Source organism: Enoplosus armatus, chromosome 16 (assembly GCF_043641665.1).
Source record: "Enoplosus armatus isolate fEnoArm2 chromosome 16, fEnoArm2.hap1, whole genome shotgun sequence".
Classification (NCBI taxonomy): Eukaryota; Metazoa; Chordata; class Actinopteri; order Centrarchiformes; family Enoplosidae; genus Enoplosus; species Enoplosus armatus.
In genome coordinates this window covers 20736505-20762306 of record NC_092195.1, presented here as the reverse complement: position 1 = coordinate 20762306, position 25802 = coordinate 20736505, and the positions used below count along the sequence as shown (strand labels likewise).

Sequence of the window (25802 nt, the reverse complement as noted above, 5' to 3'; positions counted from 1 at the left end):
GCACCTGAAAATAGCACCAGTAGCCAATTGTGCACCTGCACTGATGTGCTGTGTATCCCATCGACAACAGCAACTCATGGTAACCAGTTCAAAACCAGCAGGAGAGAGCTGCACACTCACAACTCTGATACTGTCAATGAATAAACATTCATGTTTAATATGCCAAATTCTGTTGGTGTCCCGTGAAAACCATGTATCTCCAAAATGTCAACTTGTCATGCGCCAAGGAAAACAGCAACAAGACCCCTGTCATTGTCAAGAATACATATACTCTCTTACTTTCTGAATATCAGTGGAGCTGCTGGTAATGTTCATCTGCTGTGTGTGGCCAGATTGACGTTGAACTACACTGAACATCAGCTTAGGACTGCGAGGTCACAAACATTTTGTCACTAAGGGACTGAAGTGAATCTAATAAGCTGAGGTAGAGGACTGGCTTTGGTCCAAGTCAACCTCTAAGCGTTACCTGTTGACTGTGATGAGTGTGGCAGACCATAATAACCGGAGGGAGGCTGGGGGTTTGTTTGGCAGCATACTGTACCTGTCAGTGTGTTTCCTCCTTTATATGGCAGGTTCTTCACAGCATCGATCACAGCCTCTTTGGTGGTGTGAGCGTTAAGATGCCACTCGATTCTGGGGTCTCCGCTGTACTGAGCCAGGCCTGCACACACAGTCAGTCACATGGTTACAGCATTACACCAGAAAAAATACTACTGCAGCTCATTTTATTTACATTACCCTAAAATATCAGCTTGATGTATTTGGTATCTTTGCAAACTTTGGGATCTCAAACACAATTAAAAAACATTCTGTGGGTTAAAACTATGGTTAGACAACAGATTTGAGGCTAATACGACGCTTCAAATGACAACATCTTCCAGATGCTAGGAATTTGGATATTTAAAAAGAAACACCTGAAACCCAGAAATCAAAACCTCCTTACCAATCCTGGTCTTGTCAAACTCCACAGTGAAGGCCCTGACCAGGTTTTCCAGGAACGTCCTGACCAGCCTGAAGTTAATGCGGCCGATACTCCAGGAGCCATCCACCAGAATAACGATGTCGGCAATGGCCGGAGTCTTACACATAAAGCCCTCTTCAGCTAAAGACAAACAGGCAGAAAATGAAAACATAAACCTATCAGACAACAATGGTTCCTGTTCATAAAATGTAGCTTCCTGCCCTGGTGGTGATAGTTTTGGTGTGCAGGAACATATTGTAAAATGACTCCGTACTGAAATGAATATCCATTATGTAAAGTATGCACCAGATAAAAAAGGATGTAAAACATGTACACAGCCGCCTACAGCACACACACACACGATTAATGTGCAGTGGTAAAAGTAGGACAATTTGATGTGCAGCTTCTGTCCCAAAGTATTACAAAGTGTTTCATTAATTCTAATGCAGTTCAACACAGTATAATTAAACCCTGGAGGAGCGGGGTACTTAGTTTTAGCAGATGAAAAATAACAGCCCGCTCTGTTGTTTGTCTCAACAGTTTACTGGGTGATAAAACAGACCAGACTCTAATGAGGCACCAGCAGTACATTTACAAAAGCCAGTCCAGCACACGGCGAGCCAAAGGCCAACCAAATTAGGAAACAACCACATTTCTATCAGCCAATCATCTTTAATGCCGAGCGTAGGAAACCTCTGTTAGCTTTGGTCTGTGTTGAAAAAGAAATGTAATCATTAAGGGTGCTCGTTTTAATCCCATTAGTTCCAATAATCAGAATTAATAAATACTGCCAAAGTGCAGTCAAGCAAGGCAGTGAAACCCCCAGCAGCTCCAGTGGAAGAGTGTCGTTGTACTGGGCAGCTCCCGGGTGGGAATGTGTCTTACATGAACGTGAAAAGAGCATGTGTGGTTACAAAACAATATTGGCATAAACAAAGGTCCAGAAAATATACGCAATAACTTTCAGTGCAGTCTGGTCCGTCTTTACAGCAGTTTATTGAAGTGTAATTCTGAATATCAATCTGTGATCCACATTTGGGTCCAAAGCTTTTTTGTTTTGTTTTGATGTTCAAAATTACTAAAAACATTTCTGTCAAGTCCCATGAAGTTTAAACGTGCTGGTCAAGATATCTTTTTATTAGATGGGACAGTATAGAGGACAGAGAGAGAGAGGTGTAGAAACAAGTCCTACCACTTTCTTTGAGTGAGCCAAATACTTTATTGCTCCTTTTTTTTAGTAGTGTGTGGTGTTTTAGTAGAGGTAATATTTGCCTTTTCAGTACTGCCTTGGGTAAAATACATTGAAGCTGCATGTAGAAATGATTCTAGTCAAAGCCATAACCGACTTCCCAAATGTGGCCCAGTTTAGCTGGTTTTAAATTCAGTTCTTGTGGCATTTTTTTTTTTTTTTTTTAGACAATTCATATTATAGACAGAGACAGGAAATGAGGAGGGAGGGAGAGGAGTCTGTCATGCCACAAAGGTCTCTGGAATCAAAGCGGGAACGTTATGTTATGTGGAAAGCTACCAGGACACCCCCCGGTTTAATATGTAAAATCAGAAACTGATTACTCAAGGACTCTAATTGACTTTGCCTGAGCCGATTGTATCTTATCTAATTCTCCTCCAAGACCAATGAGCTCTTGAGCAACAAACCCAACTCTGAAGCAGCCAAAGGCCAACAGAAGATGACTGCGGGAGATTCTCTGGTGTGAATGTTGAATTGAAGCGAGAGTCCTACATGACCAGCAAGCCTTGAACAAATAAAGCTTAAGAAAACACACAGCCATAAGGCATACGTTTTTAAAACAAAACCCTGATGGTTTACCTTCACACTGGATTAAGCAATAACGGTTAGAATAACTGCTTTACTTGTAGGGAGTAACATGAGCATCAGCCACTGATTTGTCAAAAGCTTTAGCTTCAGTGTACATTTGACACATACTTGGCCTGGTGCTGCCATGTTCTGTTCACTGTATATCTGCACCCGCGAGCACACCATTTCTTATCCTCCAGATGTATAAGAGAATATTTCTTTCAGGTTTCAGCATGCTTTAACATCTCAGGAGGTGGAGGGGGTCGTGTGTGTGTGTGTGTGTGTGTGTGTGTGTATTTGAAGGGGTTGCGAGGGCATTCATTTCATTCATCATTGACAGGAACTAAGAAGTGTATCACTCCTTACAAGTCTCTACAGTGTCGGAATTTAAACCTCCTCCTCGGTCTACTGGAAGAGTCTCGGTGCCGCTATCCAATACGACTTCAGTGGGCAGATGAAAGCAGTGACACATAAGACGCACAATTACTTCACTGCTCCGGAAAGAATGAGCCTTGAGCTTGGCGTTCATTAGCGGTTGGCTGTGCGGTGAGCGAAATTCAGGCTAGTCGCCATCAGCTAAACAACCCAAAAACATTTGAAAGTAAGATATTTGTGTACTGTCAGCATCGTGATGTGTCACAGTGCTCTTGTGAATGTGTGTTTTGTGTCTTTACCACAGAGATATATTTGTATGTTTCATATAATAGCAAACATTACCCATTCTTCTCAGCAGAGAAGAGAGCAGCAATTTAAATTAGTAAAATGTGTGACAGACAGCTGGCAGAAGAGTCTTGACCTGTTCGTCTGCTGGCTTTACTGAGTTGTGATAGCAGAAAGTGTGACACCCCTCCTTCTCTTCTTGTAGTCCTGACTGTGATGCCATGAACTGCTTAATATTACTATTATAATGTAGCTTATATGAGAAGACTTGCAGTCAAATTAGTAAATGATCCTGAAATGTCTCACAACTGAATTTAAAACATCTTTAACTACAACATTCATATAGAAATTGTTGTAATTAACTTTAAAGGGATGGAAAATGTATAAAATACACCAAAACTTGAATCACACTAAAATCTTTGATCTGTACCTTTCCAAAGGACACGTTTGCATCAAGTACGTTTCTGCTTGCCTTCTGCATATGTTAGTTATTTTCCTCATTAATCAATTATTGATTATGTTTTCTAGTAATTTATGAAATGTCAAAACATAATGATGAATTCCCCACGTTTCCAGAGGACAAAGTGATTCAATTTACAGTCATATAAAAGTGGAAAAGCGGCCTCACGTCCTCACATTCGACATTGTTACTTGTGAAAAATGACAGTGATCACTTTCGAAAGGACATAAATGAACTGTTTAAGGGTTTAAAGAATACAATATTTGCAACAGAGAACAGTACAAGGAAAAGCTTGTGAACTTTTTTTGGTGCACTTTTGCAAAATGCCTGCAGGTGGTTAACTGATATCTGCAATCATGTCATTACCACAAACCCCTGTCTAAGAACTTGGGAGATACAAACCCTGAATAATGGATCTTGTGAATAGGAAGGGTTTAAACGGATTTACGGATGGAAAGAAAGGATGTTTCTGAGTCAATACAGGAAGTGAAATTGAAGGGCAAAACAGTGCCTTTGAGCGCCAAGTGAAAGAGGACCAGCTTCCTTTTAATAGCACGTCTGGGAAAATACTAGCACCTGGACAGATGGCGAAAAGGGAAAAGGACAGAGAGAGAGAAGAAGAAGCGATGGAAAAAGCTGCGACAGATGCATATTAAAGGGTGTAACGACACAAGTGAGTCTGCTGCGAATACCAATGTTGTGTTTCTTTCTGCTTGATTCACTAATTTTCCCCATGGCATTTGTTTTCTTTTATTTCTTATTCTCTGCAAGTTTGCTGTCCTGATTCTTTTGCTTTTATATTACCATCAACACTGTTCCGTTTTATTACTTATGTATGCTGTAATTGCAATATGTCTTGATTTTCACTTAACAGCTACACATACTAATTAAAAGAGCAAAAAAAAACAAGATAAAAGTAAACAGGATAATGAGAGAGAATAAAAAGTAATGGGACAGGGATGTTGAAAAGGAAAGAAGATAAAAAGAAAAAGAGATAAAGTAGAATCATCGCCCTGCGGTCGAATGCCTCCGCCAACCAGTCAAGTTGCAGTTTACATCCATGTCTGTCCAGACTCATATAATATATGTAGTGAAGGAAGGAACTGAATAAAAAGGTATAAAGTATATATATGTTTGTTTTTTTTGCTAAATGTTAATTTTCACTATACTGATGATACATATATGATTCCAGTGAATATACATTGGTGAACTGATTAATGAAGGATTATCATAAATGTGTGGGGTTAGGATGGGACGGATGGACGGACGGACGGACAACGCCATAACATAATGCCTCCGGCCTCGGCTGTCGCGTAGGCATGAAACACAAACATTTTGAATTACTGCATTTTTGTTCTTGACATGATTTTTTTTTTTAAGAAATCAACAACTATTTTGTCCTACAAGTTTGTCAAAATTTGACAGCTGAATATCAGACTAAGGATCAGTCATAAACTGGTTCACTTGTTGGCATGGCACAATTATCAATCCAAACACAACCCAGCAGGTTAACAGAACACATCATTTGACAGAAATCTGCTGAGCCTTATGTGAATATGGGAAATAAAAACATCTCGCTGAACTTCCTCTGTGATAGCAAAGACTGAAACACCCATGATGCCCTGTGGGGAAGCAGGGAAGCAGCTGCCTGCTTTGTCACACTTTGGGAACCTGTTTATTGCTGCTGGTTGCTGTTTCTGGTGTTGTTTTCTGTGATAAGAAACTTCCCTGATATGATCTGAAATGTCTTGACGTGAGCCTTCATGGATCGATGTTCAAAGCTGTGACGAACTAGGAGAAGAGTCTGACTGATGCCAGATTGTCTTTTTCCAACAAAAAAAACAACCCAACAACAATTCACCTGTCTACCACGTCCCTTTGCTAAATTGGTACAAATTGCCCCTCTGGAGGGGGCGAAGTCTTCAACAGGTGGAGGCAGGAAAGCAAGGAGAGAAGAGAAAGAAAGAGAAAGGGAGGGAGGAAACTGGAACTTACAAAACAGAGGTTTGTTGACAGATTCTTCAACCACATAGCTATTAGCAGAAAGGCCCCTCAGGCAAAGTGCTTCTCCACAGGTCGAAAAGTCAAAATGGTGCCGGTCTGAGGCGCATCCAGAGACAGCAAGGGTCAAAACTATCGAACAGGGGATGTGACCCAAGTCGGCTAAACGTAAACAACATTATAATGAGACCTTTCTGTTTACTGGCATTCTCATGCATATTCATGACTGTAAGCAGGGCCCACAGGTCGACACAGGGTTAGGGCTCAGCCGGGATCCTGAGTAAGGCGCTACCTCTATCAGGGTTTGGTCAATGGATAAAGAAAGGTACTGAGACTTCACCACTCCATCCTCTATATCTGCGTCTTAAACTTTCTTATTGTCAGAGTTTCAACTCGGTCAGCTGCACAAAAGCTGTTGTTGTCATTTTGAAGAAATATGTGTTCAAATTGAATCTCTACATGTAGCTGTGAACCGCTGCTGAAAGAATACAAGTGGTTTATTGGTTAAATTTGGTAAAAATAAGTGAAATAGGAAATAATACATCACCCACACATTTCTGCAATGTGGAGATTTATTATGCTACATGTCAAATATTTCATATTCTACGCTGCACTTTTTCAATATGCAAAAAGCAAAAGATGCAGAAGAGAAAACTCTTGTTGGGATAAATACCAAACATTTCCCTTTCCAACAAAGGAAGATTTCAAAGACCCAAACGCCTCTGCTCTTCCAAGCGTCGATGGTTAAAGCGAGGTCAGGGCCAAGCTAGCAGCTTGAGGCGACGGGGAAGGAGCTGCAACTGCAAGGCCAATACCTGCCGTGTCAAAGGTGAGCCATCACACCTCAGGGCTTCGTGTGATAGATTTATCTACGCTCGGCTAATTTACACGCCAGGAGGTCAAAGGGTCAGCTGCCTCTGATTCCACCGCTCCATGATGGCACGACAGCTTGTGAAACTAATTTCACGTCCACCTCATGTGGATTCCACGTAGTCATGCATGTGGGAAGTTTAACAAGGTACAGTAGTCAACACCTGTATGACATCTAACATAAAGTTATTTACCTTTAAATCATACAATACCTCTTGTAAGCACAATGCAACTTCTATTCATTTATGTAACTTCAAAGAAAGGTTTACTGTCTAAACACGTGGTGAGAAGCATGCTAGTAGGCTAACAAGTTTAGCGTATGCTCAGTAGGTAATTAAAAAATCAAAACTCAAAATTTGAATTATAGGACCTAAAGTCTGGATTATATGCTCTGAAATGGTTTTGAATGTCGTAACAAAGTGACAAATTACAGTATATACAGTACACCGTCTCATACAATGTCTCTGTATACGGTGAGTTATGTTGTTTAGTTGCACATTACAAAACAGAAAAACAGCTCACTTGTGACAGGTTAACACAAACATAGAATCACATAGTAACAGCAGATGTCCAGCAAAGCCAAGAGGCTCATCATGTGGCTCCCTTAAATGATAAAAGTTAAAAGATTGCCTTCTGCAGTGCCTGTGAGCTCTAATGTATCCTGTACAAATGTCCTGATTACAGTATTTTGTATTATATTCTGTTCTATCATTTCACATCTGCATATTTTCAATACTTATTTTTGGGTGAGGCATTAGGTCTCCAGAAAGGTTCAGAGTTATGGCTAGGGTCAGGTTTATTTATCTTATGTTGTCATAGTAAGGTTTAAATGACTCTAGACTTTTCCTTTGTAACTTCTCGAGAAAGTATAAAAGATGATTTAAATAGCTTCCCAGAGACAAAAAGATCACAGTGTGACTCCTTGATGGCAAATCCAGGGCTTTTTACACTTAACATATAATGAGAAAGAGGGCAACCGGCACCTCAAGCTAATAACAGCGAGCACCTAATTTTCCTCCGAAACATGAAAGAGGAGCAAGCTGGTTAGGATGCAGCTGCAGATCCCTCTGAGCCCCGGACGACATTTCTAATCTCACGTGTCTCCTGTCATGCTGGGCACATGACATCTCTAAACCCGAGTCAAACACCAGTGAATTCAAAATTCTTCAAAGCGCTTTTTTTAACCAGTGTTTATAGTACAGTGGCCTAAAGATCAATTAGGGTTTATCGCATTGGAAATACAAGAAGAGCCACAGACTTCAGGCAACTTTATGAAAAACAAAAGAATGGAAATGTGAACAGTAAAAGTGAGTTCGACCAGCACACGCTCCCTCTTAGCCGTCACTGGGGAGCCCTTGAGCAAGGCACTGAACTCCAAATTGCAGTGAGAGAGTGCAGAGTGTGCTTCACTGCTCCCAGGTGTGAGAATGTCTAACAATATAAATGTGAAGCAGCGTGGTGCGGTAAACAAGCAGGCTCAGCACAAAGAGCATGCCCGAGAAAACAAAGGTTACAGATAAACATTAAATCCACTGTCAACATGCGCAGTTTGCAGAATAAAAGTGTTGCAATGCTACAAATCCAGAACTAGTTCCTTGGCACAGTCCACAATATCAGACCGGATCGGTGTTTCTCTTTTCCTCACATACAAATGACTCCTCTGTTGTTTGTTGTTGTTGCTGAGCCTGTTCTGCCTCTGGAAGTCTGCAGTTGTTCCACTGCAACATGCTGAAATGATCTGCCTGGATGGGCCTCAGTTACAAGCTTACAGTAGATGAATGCACCTCATCACCGTCAAAATAAATCTGAACAAGGACAGGAAAGCGTGTGAATCATAGCTCATCGGCCTTGTCTTAGAGTAAGAAGTAAAAGGATCTATATCGGAGGCGTTTCTCCGGTCAGCATCACAGATGACTGTCGAGTCTGGAAAGGAGGGTGCCACTTTCCTTTGAAATCTAATTTATGGAAAGAGAGGAGCTAAAATACTACTCCTGATTTGTCTTCATTAGGCATTCTTAGTTTCAACTGTCTGTGCTTCTTTACTGCTATTCCCATTTACTGATGCTGTGGGGCCTGTGGGGGACTGTGATTGAAACAGTTGGCTCTCAGGTTTGAGGTGGTTGAACCCGACATAGCAGTAAATATTTTGTATGAAAAGCAAGTCAATTTGTCTGGGTAACTACACCCTAATTTAATGTAATTTTGATCACAGAAACCATTTTTCACCGTACACATCTAACTGAACATCAGATAACTATTCAGTAAAAATGACTTTTTGACTGTTAAAAGTTTTCAAGAAGGTGCAAAATTACTGCTGGAGAGTTCAGAGCTGAGCAGCTCAGTTGGCCAGACTTCTTACTTAGAAAGAGTTTTTTTACACAAAGAATTTACACACAAAGAAAAAACCTGCTTTCAGGTTAATGGTTAGTATTTAACAGCCAAGTGCATCTCTGAGCTCAGACGTTTATTTGTTGTAATCTTACTGTTTGTTAGATCTTACAGTTTTATAAGCCTTTTAACCATTTCCTGCACACTTTGTCATGCAATATTAACCCATCTCCTGCCTGTTAACTATATATCACACACAGCTGGGCGGTCCAAGTGTAATCAGTGTGAATCACACCGAGACGTACTGAAACCATGCATCTCCTTGTTGTAATGAGACAATCATCCACAGTTTACAGAAGAATGCTCTAAATCAATCCAATCCAATGACACAGAATGGCTCAGTATGACATCATTTCATCAGTCCACACACTGCTTCACAGTCAACGGGGGAAAATATGAAAATAGCAGGCGAGTACACACCACAGGTATCCTTCCATTTTAGAAAAACATGACAGGTAAAAAAGAGCTACTCTGAATGTAGTACATTCATTTCAATCATGAGGTAACTGGAAGTGTTAACCTGGAACACTTAAACACTATCTGAGGTTGTTCCAACATCATAATGTAATTTCCAAATTCTTGACACTTTCATTTTAGAACATTGCTCGACTTAAACTTATACCAGTGATAATGTTTGTGCTAGCATTTCTTCAAATTTGGACCACATTTCCCATCCGATCACTTGCTCTGAGGAGAATTGAGATTGAGTGTGTGATCATCATCATCATCAATCATCATCACTCAAACAAATCAGAAACTCTGAGAGCGTCAGCTCTGATTGGTCAGGTAGAACAATGCCACAGAGTAATACAAAAGTTAATGCTGTGCTGTTCCACAATTACTGATTTATAGGAAATATAAGATGATCCACCTGTGCAGTTTATTAAAGTTCCATCCGTTTATTGCTCTTGAAGCAGCATAGAGCATTTTGCACTTGTGCTAACAACTAACTACAGAGTCCCACCCACAGAAACTCAAAGCGCAGCTACAGGAAAACAAGGACATCACACTCCTGCCGTTTGCTTGACAGTGTTGATTGATTGACTAGAGTGCAGAACAACAAAGACGACCAAGGACAACTAACTTTAATCTAATTATTTAAAATAACGTAAGGCTTGTCAGCACGTAAACACACACAGTGTGGTGCGATTCTGCTTTTGGATCACTCCCAACGGTTGAAGGTGAGTGAGTCTTCAAACTCAAGACCCTCCCGAAGACTGCTCACCGCAGGGCTGTAATCCATCACTGTGACATAATAATGAGTGATTTATAAACTTGAAGACAAACTTCATCTGGACCAGCAAACATATAGCATTATGATGTGCATTGTCCATAAGTATAATCTTCACATTACAAAGAGAGTCTAAAATCTCCACCAGCCAGTAAGACGTTTATGAAATCTCAGTTCAGACATTTACAAAGTATGTATCTTACTTGACACCATACACTCTTTTAAACAGCGAGTCAATTAACTTTGACATTTAATGCCATTACTGCAACCTCAACATTTTTATGTAAACCACTGTAAGAGATAACATAACAGTAATGACTCGTTTCTTTACTTCAATATTTTTGTGTGTGAGTGAAACAAATTCATACACGCCAGTAAAGATCCATTTGTTCACTCATGCTGCGACAACTAAAACTGCTAATGCCAGTACTCCAATTACTAATTTTACTACCACTGCTACTGCTACAAATAATACTACTCATTGCATTACTACTCCTGCTATGAGTGATGTTTACTCAAATTCTATTATTGAGGGAAACAATAATTAACAGCTGCATTCCAACATTTAGCAGATTTGACCACACTTCATGAGATTTGTACACGACAATAAGAAAACAGAGTTTATCAATTATTCTGGATTTGTTTCACTTTGAAAGCCACTTTCAGCGGAACCATGATGAGCTAATTTGGGATGCTGTGTGACGATAAGGTACAGTGGTGTTAAAGATGGCGAAGGTGATGGTGATATCAAACCTGCCCCACTGTGTGCGACAACACAACTGTCACCAACGTGCTGCTGCGAGTTCTTGTTGACTTTATTTTCACAGGTACGTTTTTTGTCTATTCTGAATCTCCACAAAAAACGTATATATCTCACAAACTGCTTTACGACAACATGGATGTTTTGCAGTTAACTACCATTTATATCTAAATGTTTTAAATGCATTTGCTTCGATGGCTTCAGTCACATGCTCCCTTCATGCTTCCATATGGATGGGATGAGGAACAGTGATCAGATCCTCTGACAACGGCGACTTCCATCACACAGAAAGGAGACGCGTTGCAGTAACAGCTTGTCCAGATCACTGCAGCACCATCACTTTATTTAGACCAACTTTACTCACTGACGTATTGACTAAGGCTTCAGGAAGCTGCAGCAGCTTCACAATAACAGTGGGTGAGCGGTAAAAGCTTTGATTCTTATCATTAAAATCTGATTTGCAAACAAACAAAAACAAACAAATAATAAGACCACTGACATCACAATCCCCACAAACAGAAACAACAAAAAGGGGAAAAAAAGGATGCCTTGTTTGTCAATTGAGGGAAGGAAGAAGAAGACAGGAAGCAGAGATGGATAGACTGATGGCCAGGAGGAAATGTGTTATCATTCAAACAAATGGGCAAGGACGAATATAAACCATCTGCCAGTCAAATAGGAGGGAAAGAGAAACTACAAGAAAAGGAGAAAGACAGGGAGAGAAAATGAAAATACTGGAGTAAAAAAAATAAAAATGGGGAAAAGACGGAGACAGACACTGAAACAAGGTTAAAGGAAGATGGATAGTAGGAGAGAAAAGGAAAGAGAGCAAGAACAGGAGTGAGCTAGAGACAAGGATGAAGCTGGAGTAAGATAACGATAAAGAAAGATAGGGAAGGGAAACAAGGGAGGGAAAAGAAAAGAGAAAGAGTGAAGGCCTGTGAAAGAAAATGAAGGAAGGACATAAGTAAATGCCAAGAAAGTGTCTTTTCTCTCTGTTGAATCTGCAGAACAAACCGACAACCAGAGGACACTACGAGTCGACCCGCTATTTACAGCACGGAAACAAAGACGGGAACAAACAAACATATAAAGGGAAAAGGAGACAATAATTACAGCTACTGACAGACACTGGATGGTACGACCATGATGGAGATGAGAAGATGGAGAACGTAAAGAGAGAAAAAGTAGAGAAAACGTGGCATTTACTGACCAGAAGGAACAACTAAAGAAGTAAAAGACAAAACAAAGACAACACATCACAATGTGCTGTAGCTGTGAATGAGCTTTCCACTCTCACAAGTACATTTCACTCGATGTAGACATAAAATCCAATACAACTAAAGAGTTGAATATACAAAAATGATTGATAAACACAAGCTTCATACTTCTTGGCAACAGAAGTCCACATTTGGGCTGGCATCACTTCATCGTGTGAGCGCAAACATACCGTCCAACCATCCAACGCACGAAACATGTTCAGGCCCACCACGAGACCATCACCCAGTCCCTCTTCACGAACAAGAAAAATGCAATCAACACCGGGCCTCGGGTAAAAAGGTGTGTCAACGCTAAAGAAAAGTATTTATGACCAACAGAAACATGCTATTCCTCACAAATCATATTCCATGGACACACCAGCACCAGCTCCGAACTGTCTCCTTGAAGACACCTGCACATTCTGCAGCAAATGCGAACAAACCACAAATGTTCCTTTTTCTACTGTTTCCAGTCAGACGAGCAGATGACAAACACTGAGTGTTTCCACACAGCTGGCTTCATACTGTAACCCTCCCCGGGTCTTTCTTCCTGTCCCCCCCCATCTGTCTCCCTGCATCCCTTCATTCCTCAGATCTAAACGAGGCTGTCACAGTGTCAAATAGAAGGTGATGGAGCTTTAGCTGCACCGAAACCCCTCCGCCTTGCCTGCATTACCCCCCCCCCCCCCCGTCTCTTTTCGATTTCACTACATCAACATCTTTTCTCCTCTCTGGCCTTCCCAGTTTCTTCTTCATCTGTGTCCTGTTGAAGGCCACAGTGTGTCACAGGCTCTCAAACAGCTCGGCCGTGTGTTTTAAGTCTAATATCACATATACACATTATTACTCAGTCATAATATGATAAACGTGTAGTTTCGGGAACAAATGGTTATTCATGCACATCATTAAGCTTACAGTAAATCTCTGCAGAACAAGCATCATATCAATGGGCTTACCTTTGTTTTAGGAGGCCACATTTATATTTCATCACATTTTCACCCCATATAATGTTCAGAAATCAGTTTTTCTGAACATTGTCTAACTACTGAAGCACCCTTGAGCAAGACACTGAAACTCTCCCTTTAAACATGTCAGTATTGATGAACACTGGACCAGTTCTGTCCAACATTCATTAACTTTAAAAACAAGCAGCGAAAGACGCTTACAGTATTTACACCATCTTTACTCCCTTGAACAATAAAGATTTTTCTGAGTTTCTGAGGAAACATTAAAGGCTGATGCAACTGGCACATTTTGTTTAAAAATGAAAAAAAGTTTTGTAGAAAAACAAGTTCATAGATTTGAAACGATATCCAGTTCTGCACAGCCTGTATGTATTTAAGACAGAAAATAACTTGTTAAACCAACAAAACAATCGAACAACTAAGTTATGTATCTACAAATGACAGATATTCACAACGAACAAATGTCTTCCCCTGTCTACACATCAACATTTGGCTGAATAAGCAATAAACCAAATAAAGTCCACCATGTGTTCAGCACCATATTGTGTACACAAGGAAAAAAAACATGAACAAATCCACATCAACATGTCCAAGTATTGACATATGCAGCAGTGCAAATCCACATCTTGACTGTCCTTGTGCAGCATCACGTTGCCACAGTTGACACACTGTCCGTGCTGACAAGTTTACCCAAGCCTGACTTTCCCTCCACACCAACTGTCTCAGTGTAGAAACATCCTCGCTACAGAGAGATGAACTGTCCACGTAAAAAAGGAAACTAAGCAGATGAATCATCGGAAACTCAACACAACTTTATTCATATGAGAGAGGAAGTGTCCCAGCTACTTCACTGAAGATGCTCTACACTGTACAAAAGTTATCTTCACAAAAAACCTGGACATTGAAACCTATTCCAAAGTTTTCAAAAGGGGTTTTGAAGTTTAATTTCCAAACCACTCTCATTCTTAATTTAGGACTTAAAACATCCGCATCAAAAAGCTTGCATCAATAATTTAACAAGTGTGTGGATTCTTTTCCTATTATTATACACTGTCTCATATTTCTCAGATCAACCTTTAACGACCACAACACGATGAAATATCACTTCCTAAATCAGGAAACAAGCCACCACGAGGCGCCACATGTGACAGTAAACATATGATACGAAGGAGTTGTATACAGTTTCTGTATCTTGATGGATGTATTCTGATGAACGTCATTTTACCGCACAACAGTCTGACCCTCATTAACCTCATTAAGGTGGACTGTTACGGTGTGTTGGACCACGTTTGGAAAAAGCTTCTTATTTCCAAATCTTTAGGCAGTTCAGACCTCACAGTCAGTGTGAAAGCGCCCTGATTATAAAGGCAAAGCAGAGTCTCCCTGAACGAAGAGGAGAAAACTTCTGCTCAGCAAACTACCTCTGGATAAATACAGGTCAGAAAAGTCCACAATTCATTCTCCAGATAACACGTGTGAAGCCTAAATTAACTGTGTGACTCACTTTTATGTGACACATGCTGTATTTTGTCGTTTTCTCTCCAACACACAGACACATACCCCCCTGATGAGTGGAACATGTTCATTATTCCTTCCTGTCCTCTGCTGACATGATCTAATTATTGTGGCCTGAACAAATGGACCAGGAGTCAGACCTCAATAAATGTGTCACACACACACACACACACACACACACACACTCAGAGTGAGGGTCTGTAATTGAAAGGTCACAAGTCCAAGCTCTCAAACAAAGACTGAGTATTTGACCAAGACGCTAAATGTCCCGCTGACACGAAAATTGGGATTTTACAACTTGAACTTTTCAACTACTTTGGGGAGTCTATGGGTTGTGATGAGATTTTACTGTGCAGCTTGTTCGTAGAGACAAAGACAAGTTTAAAACTGAGTCCACTCCACCAAGTAACATAAGCAGTCACACAGATTTTCAAATTTGATCTAAACCACCTATTTGGATGGGAAACTTAATATTACATTGTCTAAGTTGTCTTGCTCAAGGACACTTTGACGCAAGGACTGCAGGAGCTGGGGATGGAACCAACAACCCTGCATTTAATGGAAGACAATCTTCACCTCCAGAACCAAAACTTTCTGCAGCTTCCAGGTTCACCTTTAACTAACCACACATACTCTTGTCACGTTTACAATGCAACAGATTACATTACATTTTAAAACACATTTCTGGTTATGATAATTAGGTTTAACTAGTTTAAAATGTGTCTGTCTGATCATTTGGGATTGGGAAGTCAAAAACGTATGAAAATAAGACCCAGGTTCTTGCTTCATTTGTTACTCGTTAACTCATTAACAATGAGCACGTTTGAGCTGTGACTGTTTTGAAAAGTTTCTGTATTCTGTCAGAAAGTCAGACCCTGAAGACGATACGTAAACACTGACGTCGTGAAGAAGATAATGATGTTAACTCGTTCGTTTCTTGCATACAAAGGTTGCTGTCTGGTGACGACTCTTAAGTCTCTGATGTAAGTTCACTGTGACGGATTACCTAACTGCAGAAAGTTTCAAGTCACTGCAAGTTGACTCTCATGGTGCAGTGAAATGAACTGAACTAATGGCTGGCAGCATAGAGGAAAATCTACAAAGCCATATTTTGCTTTGTAAAATGGTAAGCAGAATTGTTAAATATATGGGATTTATAGTTAGTGTGTAAAGAAACACTCATGTACTTTCACCTTAAGCTAACCTCAATTTTAGATCCTTGTGAGGACATTTGCTCCACATACAGTAGGTTCAGGAATGTAAGAACACACACACACACACACATACTTTCCAGTGTCAATGCTGTGCACAGGTGAGTAGACTAAAGCAACAAGACAGTGATGTAACTCAGAGCGACAGCGGGCGATAACTTAGACGGACCACTGAACCATGGCCCTGAATGATTTGGATTCCAATCGGGTAAGATAGTGGATCAGGATATGACAGTGATATAATAAAGACAAAGCTCAGTATGTTTTCATATAACTGCAATGCCACCCAAGCAAGCCCACACCTGCCTGCCTGCGACTCTGCTGCCAAAGCGATGCCCTGAAAGGCAACACTGAGCGTAACTGCAGGATTGTAAAATCCTGAAAAAAAATGCAGAGTGCATGTTTTAAAATCCTGCAGCACTGGAACACTAAACACTTTGACGCACTAAATGATGCGAGTAAAATATGAAAACGATTCTTCACTTGGACTGATACACACCTGATACACACCTGATACACACCTACCGGCCAATCAGACACAGCAGTTTTTAATTATTGAGTGTTTAGGATGTTAACAAAAACATGTCTTCTTTAAATTAAAACACAACGATTAAACCTCTTTCCTCCCAGAATGATGCATCAGTCATGCTTTACTCAAAACTCAGACACCCAGCATCCATCAGCAAACCCATGGGCCTTCACAAAATAAACGCTGCCATGGCAACCAGTCATGCTGTTTATCTATCCTGCAATAAAAATCATCTGGGTGTGTGTGTGTGTGTGTGTGTTCTGTAAGAGAATAAAAAGGTCCTGGCAGCTTGGATAAGGGAGATGATGGATAATAATAATTTTTCATATATTCCAGCGAAGCGTTGTTCACTGAAGACAACACTGTGTTTGGTTTCCTTTAGGTCGCCAGGTTGCCTTTAACTATACCAGAAATGTTGCAAAGAAAATGAAGGACAGACAGACAGAAGGACAGACAGAAGGACAGACAGGAGGACAGACAGACAGGAGGACAGACAGTTGTACGTGCTGACCTGTAGAAACACCTGCAGATGCCACCTGGGTGCTCTGAGAGCAAAGCCAGAGACTGGTTGAGTTATAGCGTTCTCGCGTCAGATTAAACTCCACATCCATCACACGAAGGAGGACAGACAAATAGTTTGTCTGATGAGCAGGAAGACAGAGAGGCAAAGCAATATAACCTTCATTACATTAGCCCATGTTAGATTTTAGCCAGAGGTTTAGCCAAAGGTTAGCAGGTCAGGTGTCTTTACTCGATGAAACTGATGAAACCGTTTGAAGTGTACTGGGCAGGACATTTCAAACGTGTTATTTCTCTCTGATGGAGAAAATCAAAGTAATCAAAGACACCTGACCTGCTAACCTTTGGCTAAACCAAAGGCTTGTTTGCAAATTTAAGGGCACCTCCATGTTTTATTTATCTTATGGGTTGTGTAAAGAAAATGAATATAGGCCCACATATTATTGTATTTCTTAAACTCTCAAATATCAATGTTGGCTTCAAAAATCCTGTATCGGTCGGGCTATCATGCTTTGTCGCAACTGTTGATCACTTAGATCACAAATGACAAATGTCAGCAGCTAACTGCACTACCAACTAATTGAAGCTGTGTATTTGGGCATATTTTAACCATATATGGATGGACCATGGAGAAGTGGGTTAGGCTCCAGGAGCTGTTTGATAACACCACAAAACTGGGTCACCACTGGAATCAAAGCTAATTACAGCTGCCATCTTCTGTGAAGGAGCTTCATACTTTTCAGAGCTACAAGCCTTATACCAACAGTAGTATTTAGTACTAGTAATAGTATTTATACTGAAAAGTTAGATTTCAGCAGACTATTGCTTTAAGACATAAACTGTGGCAGCCCTCTGAGGACGGTCGCTGCACCCTGTAGGTACCAAGGTGAGCTGCAGAAAAGGAGACGTACACAACAACATTAGCAGACACACAAAAGGCCAAATCCTCAGATTGACAGCCGTGCAGGCAGGCAGGCAGGCAGCTGTTAAAGGTCTGATCAGCAGCAAGGCAGCAGCCCAAGAACAGACCTGTGAGGCTACAGCTGTGGTATTCGCGGCAAGTGTGGGCAAGGAGCGGACTGTCAGCTATGAGCGCGGAAAAGCCGACGGAGAGAGCTGAAGCTGTAAGGAAGGAGGGAGACAGAGGTGGAGGGAAGGTGCAGAATGGTGCTGAGACAAGGTTGAAAGTGAAAATTGAGAGAAAGGAAGACGAGAAAAGAGTGGAGGAGAATACAGAGAAAACAGCAGATGGTGTTATCGCGATAACCACAATTTTAATACAACTTTGAGGGGAGTGTGTAAAAAAAGTTCAATACTTTCATCAGATGTGATCTTCAATTTATACTCTCATCATCTCCAGAAGGAGCACATGTATCTGCACAGTATCGATTAGAGCAGGCAGAAGAAGAAAGACAGATAAATGTAGGTTACAAACCTCACACATTTTGAACTGTCAAATGTCACCTAAACTGCTTCAAGGAACACGATCTATGTATCAATGTTTGTCTTTTCAATATTAAACGTAAGATAGGTGTTGAATTCACAGTTCAGGTGTCATGGTAACAAAAGAAAGAGAAGACAACAGGGAGGAGAAAATTGGATTTTGGAGGAACTTATATCTATCTAAAGTCATCCTACATGGCTCGTATATTTCACTTCAATATGTAAATTCATTGTATGTATGTACTCATGTGTGTCATATATGTTTTAATAAAGAGGAAAAGAAAAGGAAGACTGAGGGACTGAAAAATGAAACCAAATTGTGTCAAAAGACCAAAGATCGAAGAGAGAAATGAAAAAAAGTGTTCAAACAGAGATAGCAGTCAGGAAAGAAAAGCAGAAGGCTGATGAAAAAGGAGAGCTGGAGGGGATGATGATGGGGTTGTGTTGGAAGAATGTGTGTGTGTGTGTGGGGAGGGGGGATTCAATAAGACAAGCAAAGAAGGTGGTGGTGGGGTGAAGTCATATAAAACAGCAAAGCGTTTCATCAATGTTTGGCTCCTCTCTCCCCCATCTGTCCCCTTTAGCCTGCGGCCAGTTAGAGCAGCAGGTGACTGACACACACACACACACACACACACACACACACACACACACACACACACACACACACACACACACACACACACACACACACACACACACACACACACACACACACACACACACTAAGATGGTTGACTCTGCAAAATGAATGCATTTGTGCAGGAAGTACGTTTCACTAAAGCACACTCGCTCAGAGGATTAATTATATGACTCATTGATTTCTCTCACACACACACACACACTGTATATACAGTGTAAAATATACTGTCAGACTCAACATTCAGCACTTCTATGTTGGTGTCAAACCTGAAAGGAAACGTCTGATAAAACAACAGAAACTAGACATCGACTCTGAGGGAGCTCGATGTCAAACAAGCCAACTGAGGCCACTCACAGAAGCCCTGCAGTCAGCAGGTATGCTATGTTGTGTTGTTATTTCACAGCGACCACACGCAGCTAAAAAGAGTGCAACTGAAACTTACAAAGATCTGACACACTACACATAACAAGTGCTGAAGATGAGGGCAACAAGGACCGAACTCGAGTCCATTCTTTGGCGGGAGGTGAATCTCAGCTCTTCACTGAAACCTGATGACGCTTCACTGCAGCACTATTGTAACGTTTGCTCGTGTTTTCAGCAAGACGTTTAATCACTTCATGTTTAACATAATTCAAAACAATGCTAACTGATTTTCTGGGTGAAACTCTCGATCACAAAGTGTTTCATTTCCGTCACAGCGAATCAACAGAGCATCAGCATTAGCATTAGCATGTCCAATTAATTAACTCTGATTAGTGTTTGTATTAATGGGTGCAGAATGTAGTTCATACTATGCACACATCATACCATGTACGCATCAAATATTAATTGATGCAGTTTTGATAATCGATCGACAGATTTGCCGATTTTAACTTTCAAAAGCGAGGTTTTTATGGGTTTTGTCTGTTTCAAACTGAACACACTTGAGTTATTTGATGGTTGGTCTGTCATGATTTTGACATTTTGTAGCCTAATTGATCAAACATGTAAGGAGTTGACACTGTAGGTTCAGTACAGTTTTGAGAGATTTATTTCTTTTATGTTGGTTATATATAAAAAACGAAGTGCATTCAAATTGGAAAAACTCCCTCTGAATATTTGGAACATTTCCGGACTCTTCCTGCCAGCGTCGAGGCGGAGGCCACGCGACATGAAGCACCGCAGGATCTTTGACAAACATCACATTTAAATTCTTTGTGTTTAAAGAATTTATATTTGAACCCTTGTAAACTGGAGGAGACAGCCAGAGAATGGAGAGAGAGAGAGAGAGAGAGAGAGAGAGAGAGAGGCAGTAAACAGAAAGGAGAGAGAGAGATTTAACTCCAGCATCTGACTGAATTATAAAACAGGTTATTCATGCTGGAATGATAATTAATTTTCTGACGTGTATGATTTGTGTTCACATTACTGTTTACCAACATTTGCACAAAAACAAGCCGATATCTTCAATGGAAATTATGGACAAAATGAAGTCAAACCCTTATTATCTACATGAATGTAACTTCTAAAATAAAAACGTACTAATTGGATGTTAGTGATGCCAGCTCATTTCAAATGTTGAGCGTGCCGTTTGCTTTGGCTTATGTTTGTGGTAATAAACATTCGTAAAAACACATTTAAACTCAAACTGTTCGGCTTGACAGGAAGTGACTGACACAGAGAGAAGAAACAGAAGAAGACTGACGCAGAGTAGCAATCTTGCAACACCCGAGCAGCAGTAATGAGTCAGAAAAAGGACTTTTATGGAAGTCCTAGCTGTAATTATCTTAGCGTTTTGGATCAGATCCCTTTGGACTCGCTCCTCGCCTCCTCCCTCCCTCCGGTCTGCCATCTCTCTCTGCTTTGACTCGTCTTGTGCAGCATGTGCAAACACAGCCAGTGAAATCTAGCACCCATTTTAAAACATCTGTCAAGCTGTAAGTGTTCTCAACAAGAAATGGCTGGCATCAAATCTGTCATATTTGTAAAAACGCCACTCGATTCTGTTCATTTACAAAGCTTCAAAGGTCCCACATTAAAGGAATCTAAATATGTCTGTACATATAATGGAGGAATGTTTAATTAAGATTCACATTTATCTGATTACATTTAGTTAGAGTGGTTTAATTCAAGCTACTGAATTTGAAAAATCTTCTCCTTTTTTCAAGGCCGCTGAAAACAAGCTCACAAATGCATCACCACTGGACTTGATCCTGATTGGCTTTCTTTACTAAACCACTAAAAGCCATCCAATCACCAGGTTGCAGCATTTGAACTGGCTAGCATCCAGTCAGCAGGTAAGCTATTTTCAGTTAACCATCAATCTACATAAAACATCCTGAAGAACAATATTCTGATCCTGAGCCACCAAAAATGAAACCCAATCCTTAAAGCTGAATAATTTAGGACCTTTGATTCTGTGGCATCTCGTTCCACCAGGCTCTTCTTCAAACTTTCATGTGTTTTGTGTCTAAAGTTCCCCGCAGTCATTCTTGCACCTTGTGACCACTAAAACACATCTTTAATCCTTTTACGTTTGCTGTTGCGAAGCCTTAACTTCGCCATGAGAGCAGTAAAGTTTAATCTAATCTCACATCTGCAACACTCCAACACTGGTTACACGGCTCAGAGAGAAAACTGGTAATTGCATGAAACCTCAGAGAGGTTTAAAATGACCCCAGGACGTCAGAGTTAACTTGTGATACTGGAGGACAAGTAATTTCAGGTAGAAGCAGAGAAAATTCCTGACAGGTTTGTAAAGTTTCTGCAGTTTGGAGGGAAAAAAATGACCAATCACTAAACCTCTCCTGGTGAGGTCTGGTGCTGCTGAGAGAAGAATATAATCCCCATTTAGAGGATTCAGGCTGTAATTACATGGGAAGTGATGAGGTGATGAAGTGAAATGAGATTTGCAGTGAGGGGAAAGCTCAAGTTCTGTCTTAAATTTTTTTTTTCTTTCTTTCTCATTCTGCAGAGACAAAAACACAAACTGGAGAATGCAATTTCATCAAAAGGAAATCTTAACATGCTGCAACTAAAATGTGACTGCAGACAGGTAAAGTCAAAATAAATGGGGTGAGGATGATTGAGATGCACTAATAAGTAGATTTAGATACCCAAAAAAAGGGTTTGAACCGCGAAGTATTTATCCCATTGTGACAATTTTCAAAGCAGAGGCTGTAATTTGGGTTTGAGACGGCGGCTAACCGTCTGCCAGAAGTCCCATCTGCACCATCATTAACACCGTTCCTCCATTTCAAGGCTTCAACACACAACGCCACTCACACAAAGGAACACATCACATTTTCAAAAGCTGCAAAAGAACACGGCACAACATCAGGTTTTTGTCAACAAAACACAGTGAGGTAAACATCCTGCGTTTATGCTGCAGGATTTTTTCTGAAAAAATGTTTGTTCAATTTGTTTTGGTTTTGATGCAGAAACACAAATAAAAATATAAACATGGCTGCTATTCAAAAGTGTTTCCAATATTTTGTCCACTGCTACATTCATTCACAGGGGAACCAAACATGGGAAAGACATAAGACAGCCCACCAATACATCAGCAACACTGACACACAAAATGACCACAAGAGCTGAATTAAGACCTTTATGGTACAAAAAACAGCTTTTTATGAAGCTTTGAAATCTTTCGTTGAGGTACAAATCTAATAAATTGTGCAGTGCTAATGTGGTTTGCAGTACAAAGAGCAACATATAGTTCAGACATTTAGGCTTACCTGGTTGTTTCCTTGTTTCCTATTTTATCCTGGTGGTGGCTGAATGTGCACCTCAGCTTGCGGCGCTTACAATCACTTTCAAAATGATTATAATAGGCTTGTTTACCACACTCGGCTCTCGATTCATTTCCTGATTGTTGCAGGCTCTCGCTTAAAATCCCTTTTTCGCACCATTTCATTTCCTTTCCCTCCATTTTCTTGGGAATGAGGCTTGATGATAGAATATTACATTCGCAGGCTTTCTTCCTTCTTCCCGTGTAAGAACAGTAATCATAAAACATCATGAAATGGCTTTGTTTCCAACACGGACAGACAGAACAATCGAAAGCGTCTTTGATTTAGAGGGTGAATCGAACTCGTTCCCCACCCGCAGTGACTGCAGCCGTCTGTGACAGAACTCGGAGGCCTCTTCAGATTCCACCTACCTGTTTTTGTTGTGTCATTGCGCAGTGAAAAAAGGTCGGGGTATTAGAAATGATAGCTTCATGTGTCAGTCGAGCAATCCTTTGACATTTTTTCTTCACAAAAAGAGAACTTCAGAACTGAGCTGAGAACAGTGCTGTCTTCTCCAATCTGTAAAATACTTGTTCTTGGTTACAGGACTTTTTTGTTTTGGGGGTTGTTCTTGAAGAATGGCAGGTTGTCTTCCTGTCATGGCAAATCAAAGAGAATCTCCCCTGCTCGTGTTACACAGAAGGGGATGACCAGAGACTCACTGCAGACGGAGGCGTCAATCTTTTCTGTTTCAGTGTTTCCGTTCACCTGGTTTGCCTCCTGTTTCTCTGCCGTGGATCTTACCTTCTGAGATCTCGTTGTTCTCATCGGTGGCACCGCTGTCTCGTGTCCTCTGGGACTGAACCACCTCGACGCCTGATCGCTGAGCTGGAAGAAATAACACATAATGCATGAATCTACATGAATGAGTGGTGGGAGAGGGGAGGAGAACCGCAGTAGCATGGCCAGGATGTTTATCAATCAATGAATCAAACAATAAAATAGAAAACACAACAAGAGCAAGACCAAAAAAATGCATTAAATTATATTAAACGTTTCTGAGAAAAAAAAACGCAAATCAGAATATTGCTGAAACCCCACGAATAGAATCTACCAGAATACATGAAAAAAAAACATAACAAATTAGAAAATATGAGTGTATTAAAGCTTTTATGTAAGAAACAAGAAAAACAACATCCAAACCTGACTTACTTTGATCAATTAGGCACACTGTGATGAAGAGTTTAGGCCCTGATGAGCCTGAGGATGTCAGTGAATCAACACTGAGGCTTATTTTGGCCAAAGCGTCAACACTTATATACTTAAATATTTGTTTGTTAGAATCAGTCAATCGCTCAGTTGAACTCTTGTTCTAACTACAATGACACCAGGTGCGTCTTTAACATCTGCTGTTCACTGAGCTGCACTGCCAGAGGAGAGTTTGAAGTATCCAACGCTGCCACAAAAAGTAAACAGCAGCAATGATTGTAGTGTCAAACATCATCACCCACATTTAGATTCAGATTTCATAAGTGCTGCTGCACTTCTCACTGTGTACGTGTATGCAACAAACATAGAACATTTCTCATGCTGACGACACTGTAATGTTAAGACATTTATTTTCTAAATGCTGAGTCAAAGGGCTTTTCCACCCTGACATGAAAACATTTCTGGATACAGCAACTCAGGATTTCGACATTAAAAATCCTGTTCAAAAGGTTTACGTGTAGCAGTTCTTTTTTCCTGAAGCCAGCATGACAAGTAAACATCGGCAGTATGCTGAATGTCAGAGACTGAAACAATGTAAACAGCTTATTTTTTTATTCCAAACCGCAGCCAGCTGAGGCGTGCTGTTGTTGTTGTTTGTGTTGCTGTTTGAATTCTTTCCAGCTTTTCTCAACTCATCTTGCACCCCATCCTCCACCAACCAAACAGCTTAAACAGCATTAGCCAAATAAACAGCGGAGGTATCGCTGAACAATGGACGTCAGCATGAAGGCACAACTTGCACACAGAAAGTACAGAAATCACTAAATCACACAGTGCTGCCGTGTTGTTCTCTACAGGTTCAAACTTTCAAGGATTTTGCTCCCGAGGCCACACCCCAATCAGTGATGTCACAGCAGGTATTGTGCCAATCATAGCTGATGAAAAACACCCGCTGTGACATCACTGATTGAAGCCAGAGGTGCAGCTTGATGACACATGGTTCATAGTTGTGTTCAGCAGCAGTTTTCTATCATGTGTGATTCCACCTTTCATATCCGAATGTCTTGAAGTCGTTGCACTTCTCAAGTTCAGTTGATTTTACATTTCAAACAACTTTGAATGATATAGTGCTATCTCTGTAAACCCCCGATCTGAAGACAGCCTGTTCCTCTCTGGAACAACTGACACTAACACCGCTTGTCTTCAGAATCACTCATCAGGGGAATCATACCACTGAGGGTTGAAGATTTGACTCTTACCTTCATGTTTGGCCTGAAGTGGTTTGCTCTGTTTTCCTCCACTGACTGCAATAATCTTAAAGTTGTATTCTTTGGAGGGGTCAAAGTCCTGGATGACCAGCTTTGCTTCCTGCTTCAACACCTGAACCTCCTTCTGCTCTCCACCTGTTCCAGGGTGAGAGAAGAAAGCAATGCTGGTTTGAATCCCAGGGAATCATTTCGAAGTTTCATTAAATCATCAATTTCATGGGGAGAACATGCAGAAACAGTGAGGACTGTAAAACAAACCCATGTCTTTACAGCTGTCAGTCAGTCTAATGTCTGCTTGGCACAACGTCACGATTGTGGGAGAAAATGCAGGTTGCTTATTCATACAATGTTTGATAATGAGCAAGCACTGACACGCCCAGT

The 25802-nt window shown here is 40.7% G+C and overlaps 1 protein-coding gene across 1 annotated transcript in view; it reads right to left on the bottom strand.

Annotated features, from left to right (window-relative positions):
* LOC139298547 (collagen alpha-1(XIV) chain-like) overlaps positions 1–25802 on the bottom strand; it is a 117927-nt gene that overhangs the window by 77625 nt on the left and 14500 nt on the right. The window contains exons 3-6 of the mRNA XM_070921193.1: positions 25413–25556; positions 23749–23832; positions 944–1102; positions 542–661 (exon numbers count right to left, since the gene is read on the bottom strand). Of these exons, the coding sequence (XP_070777294.1) occupies positions 542–661; positions 944–1102; positions 23749–23832; positions 25413–25556 (507 nt within the window). The remainder of the gene's footprint in view (positions 1–541; positions 662–943; positions 1103–23748; positions 23833–25412; positions 25557–25802) is intronic.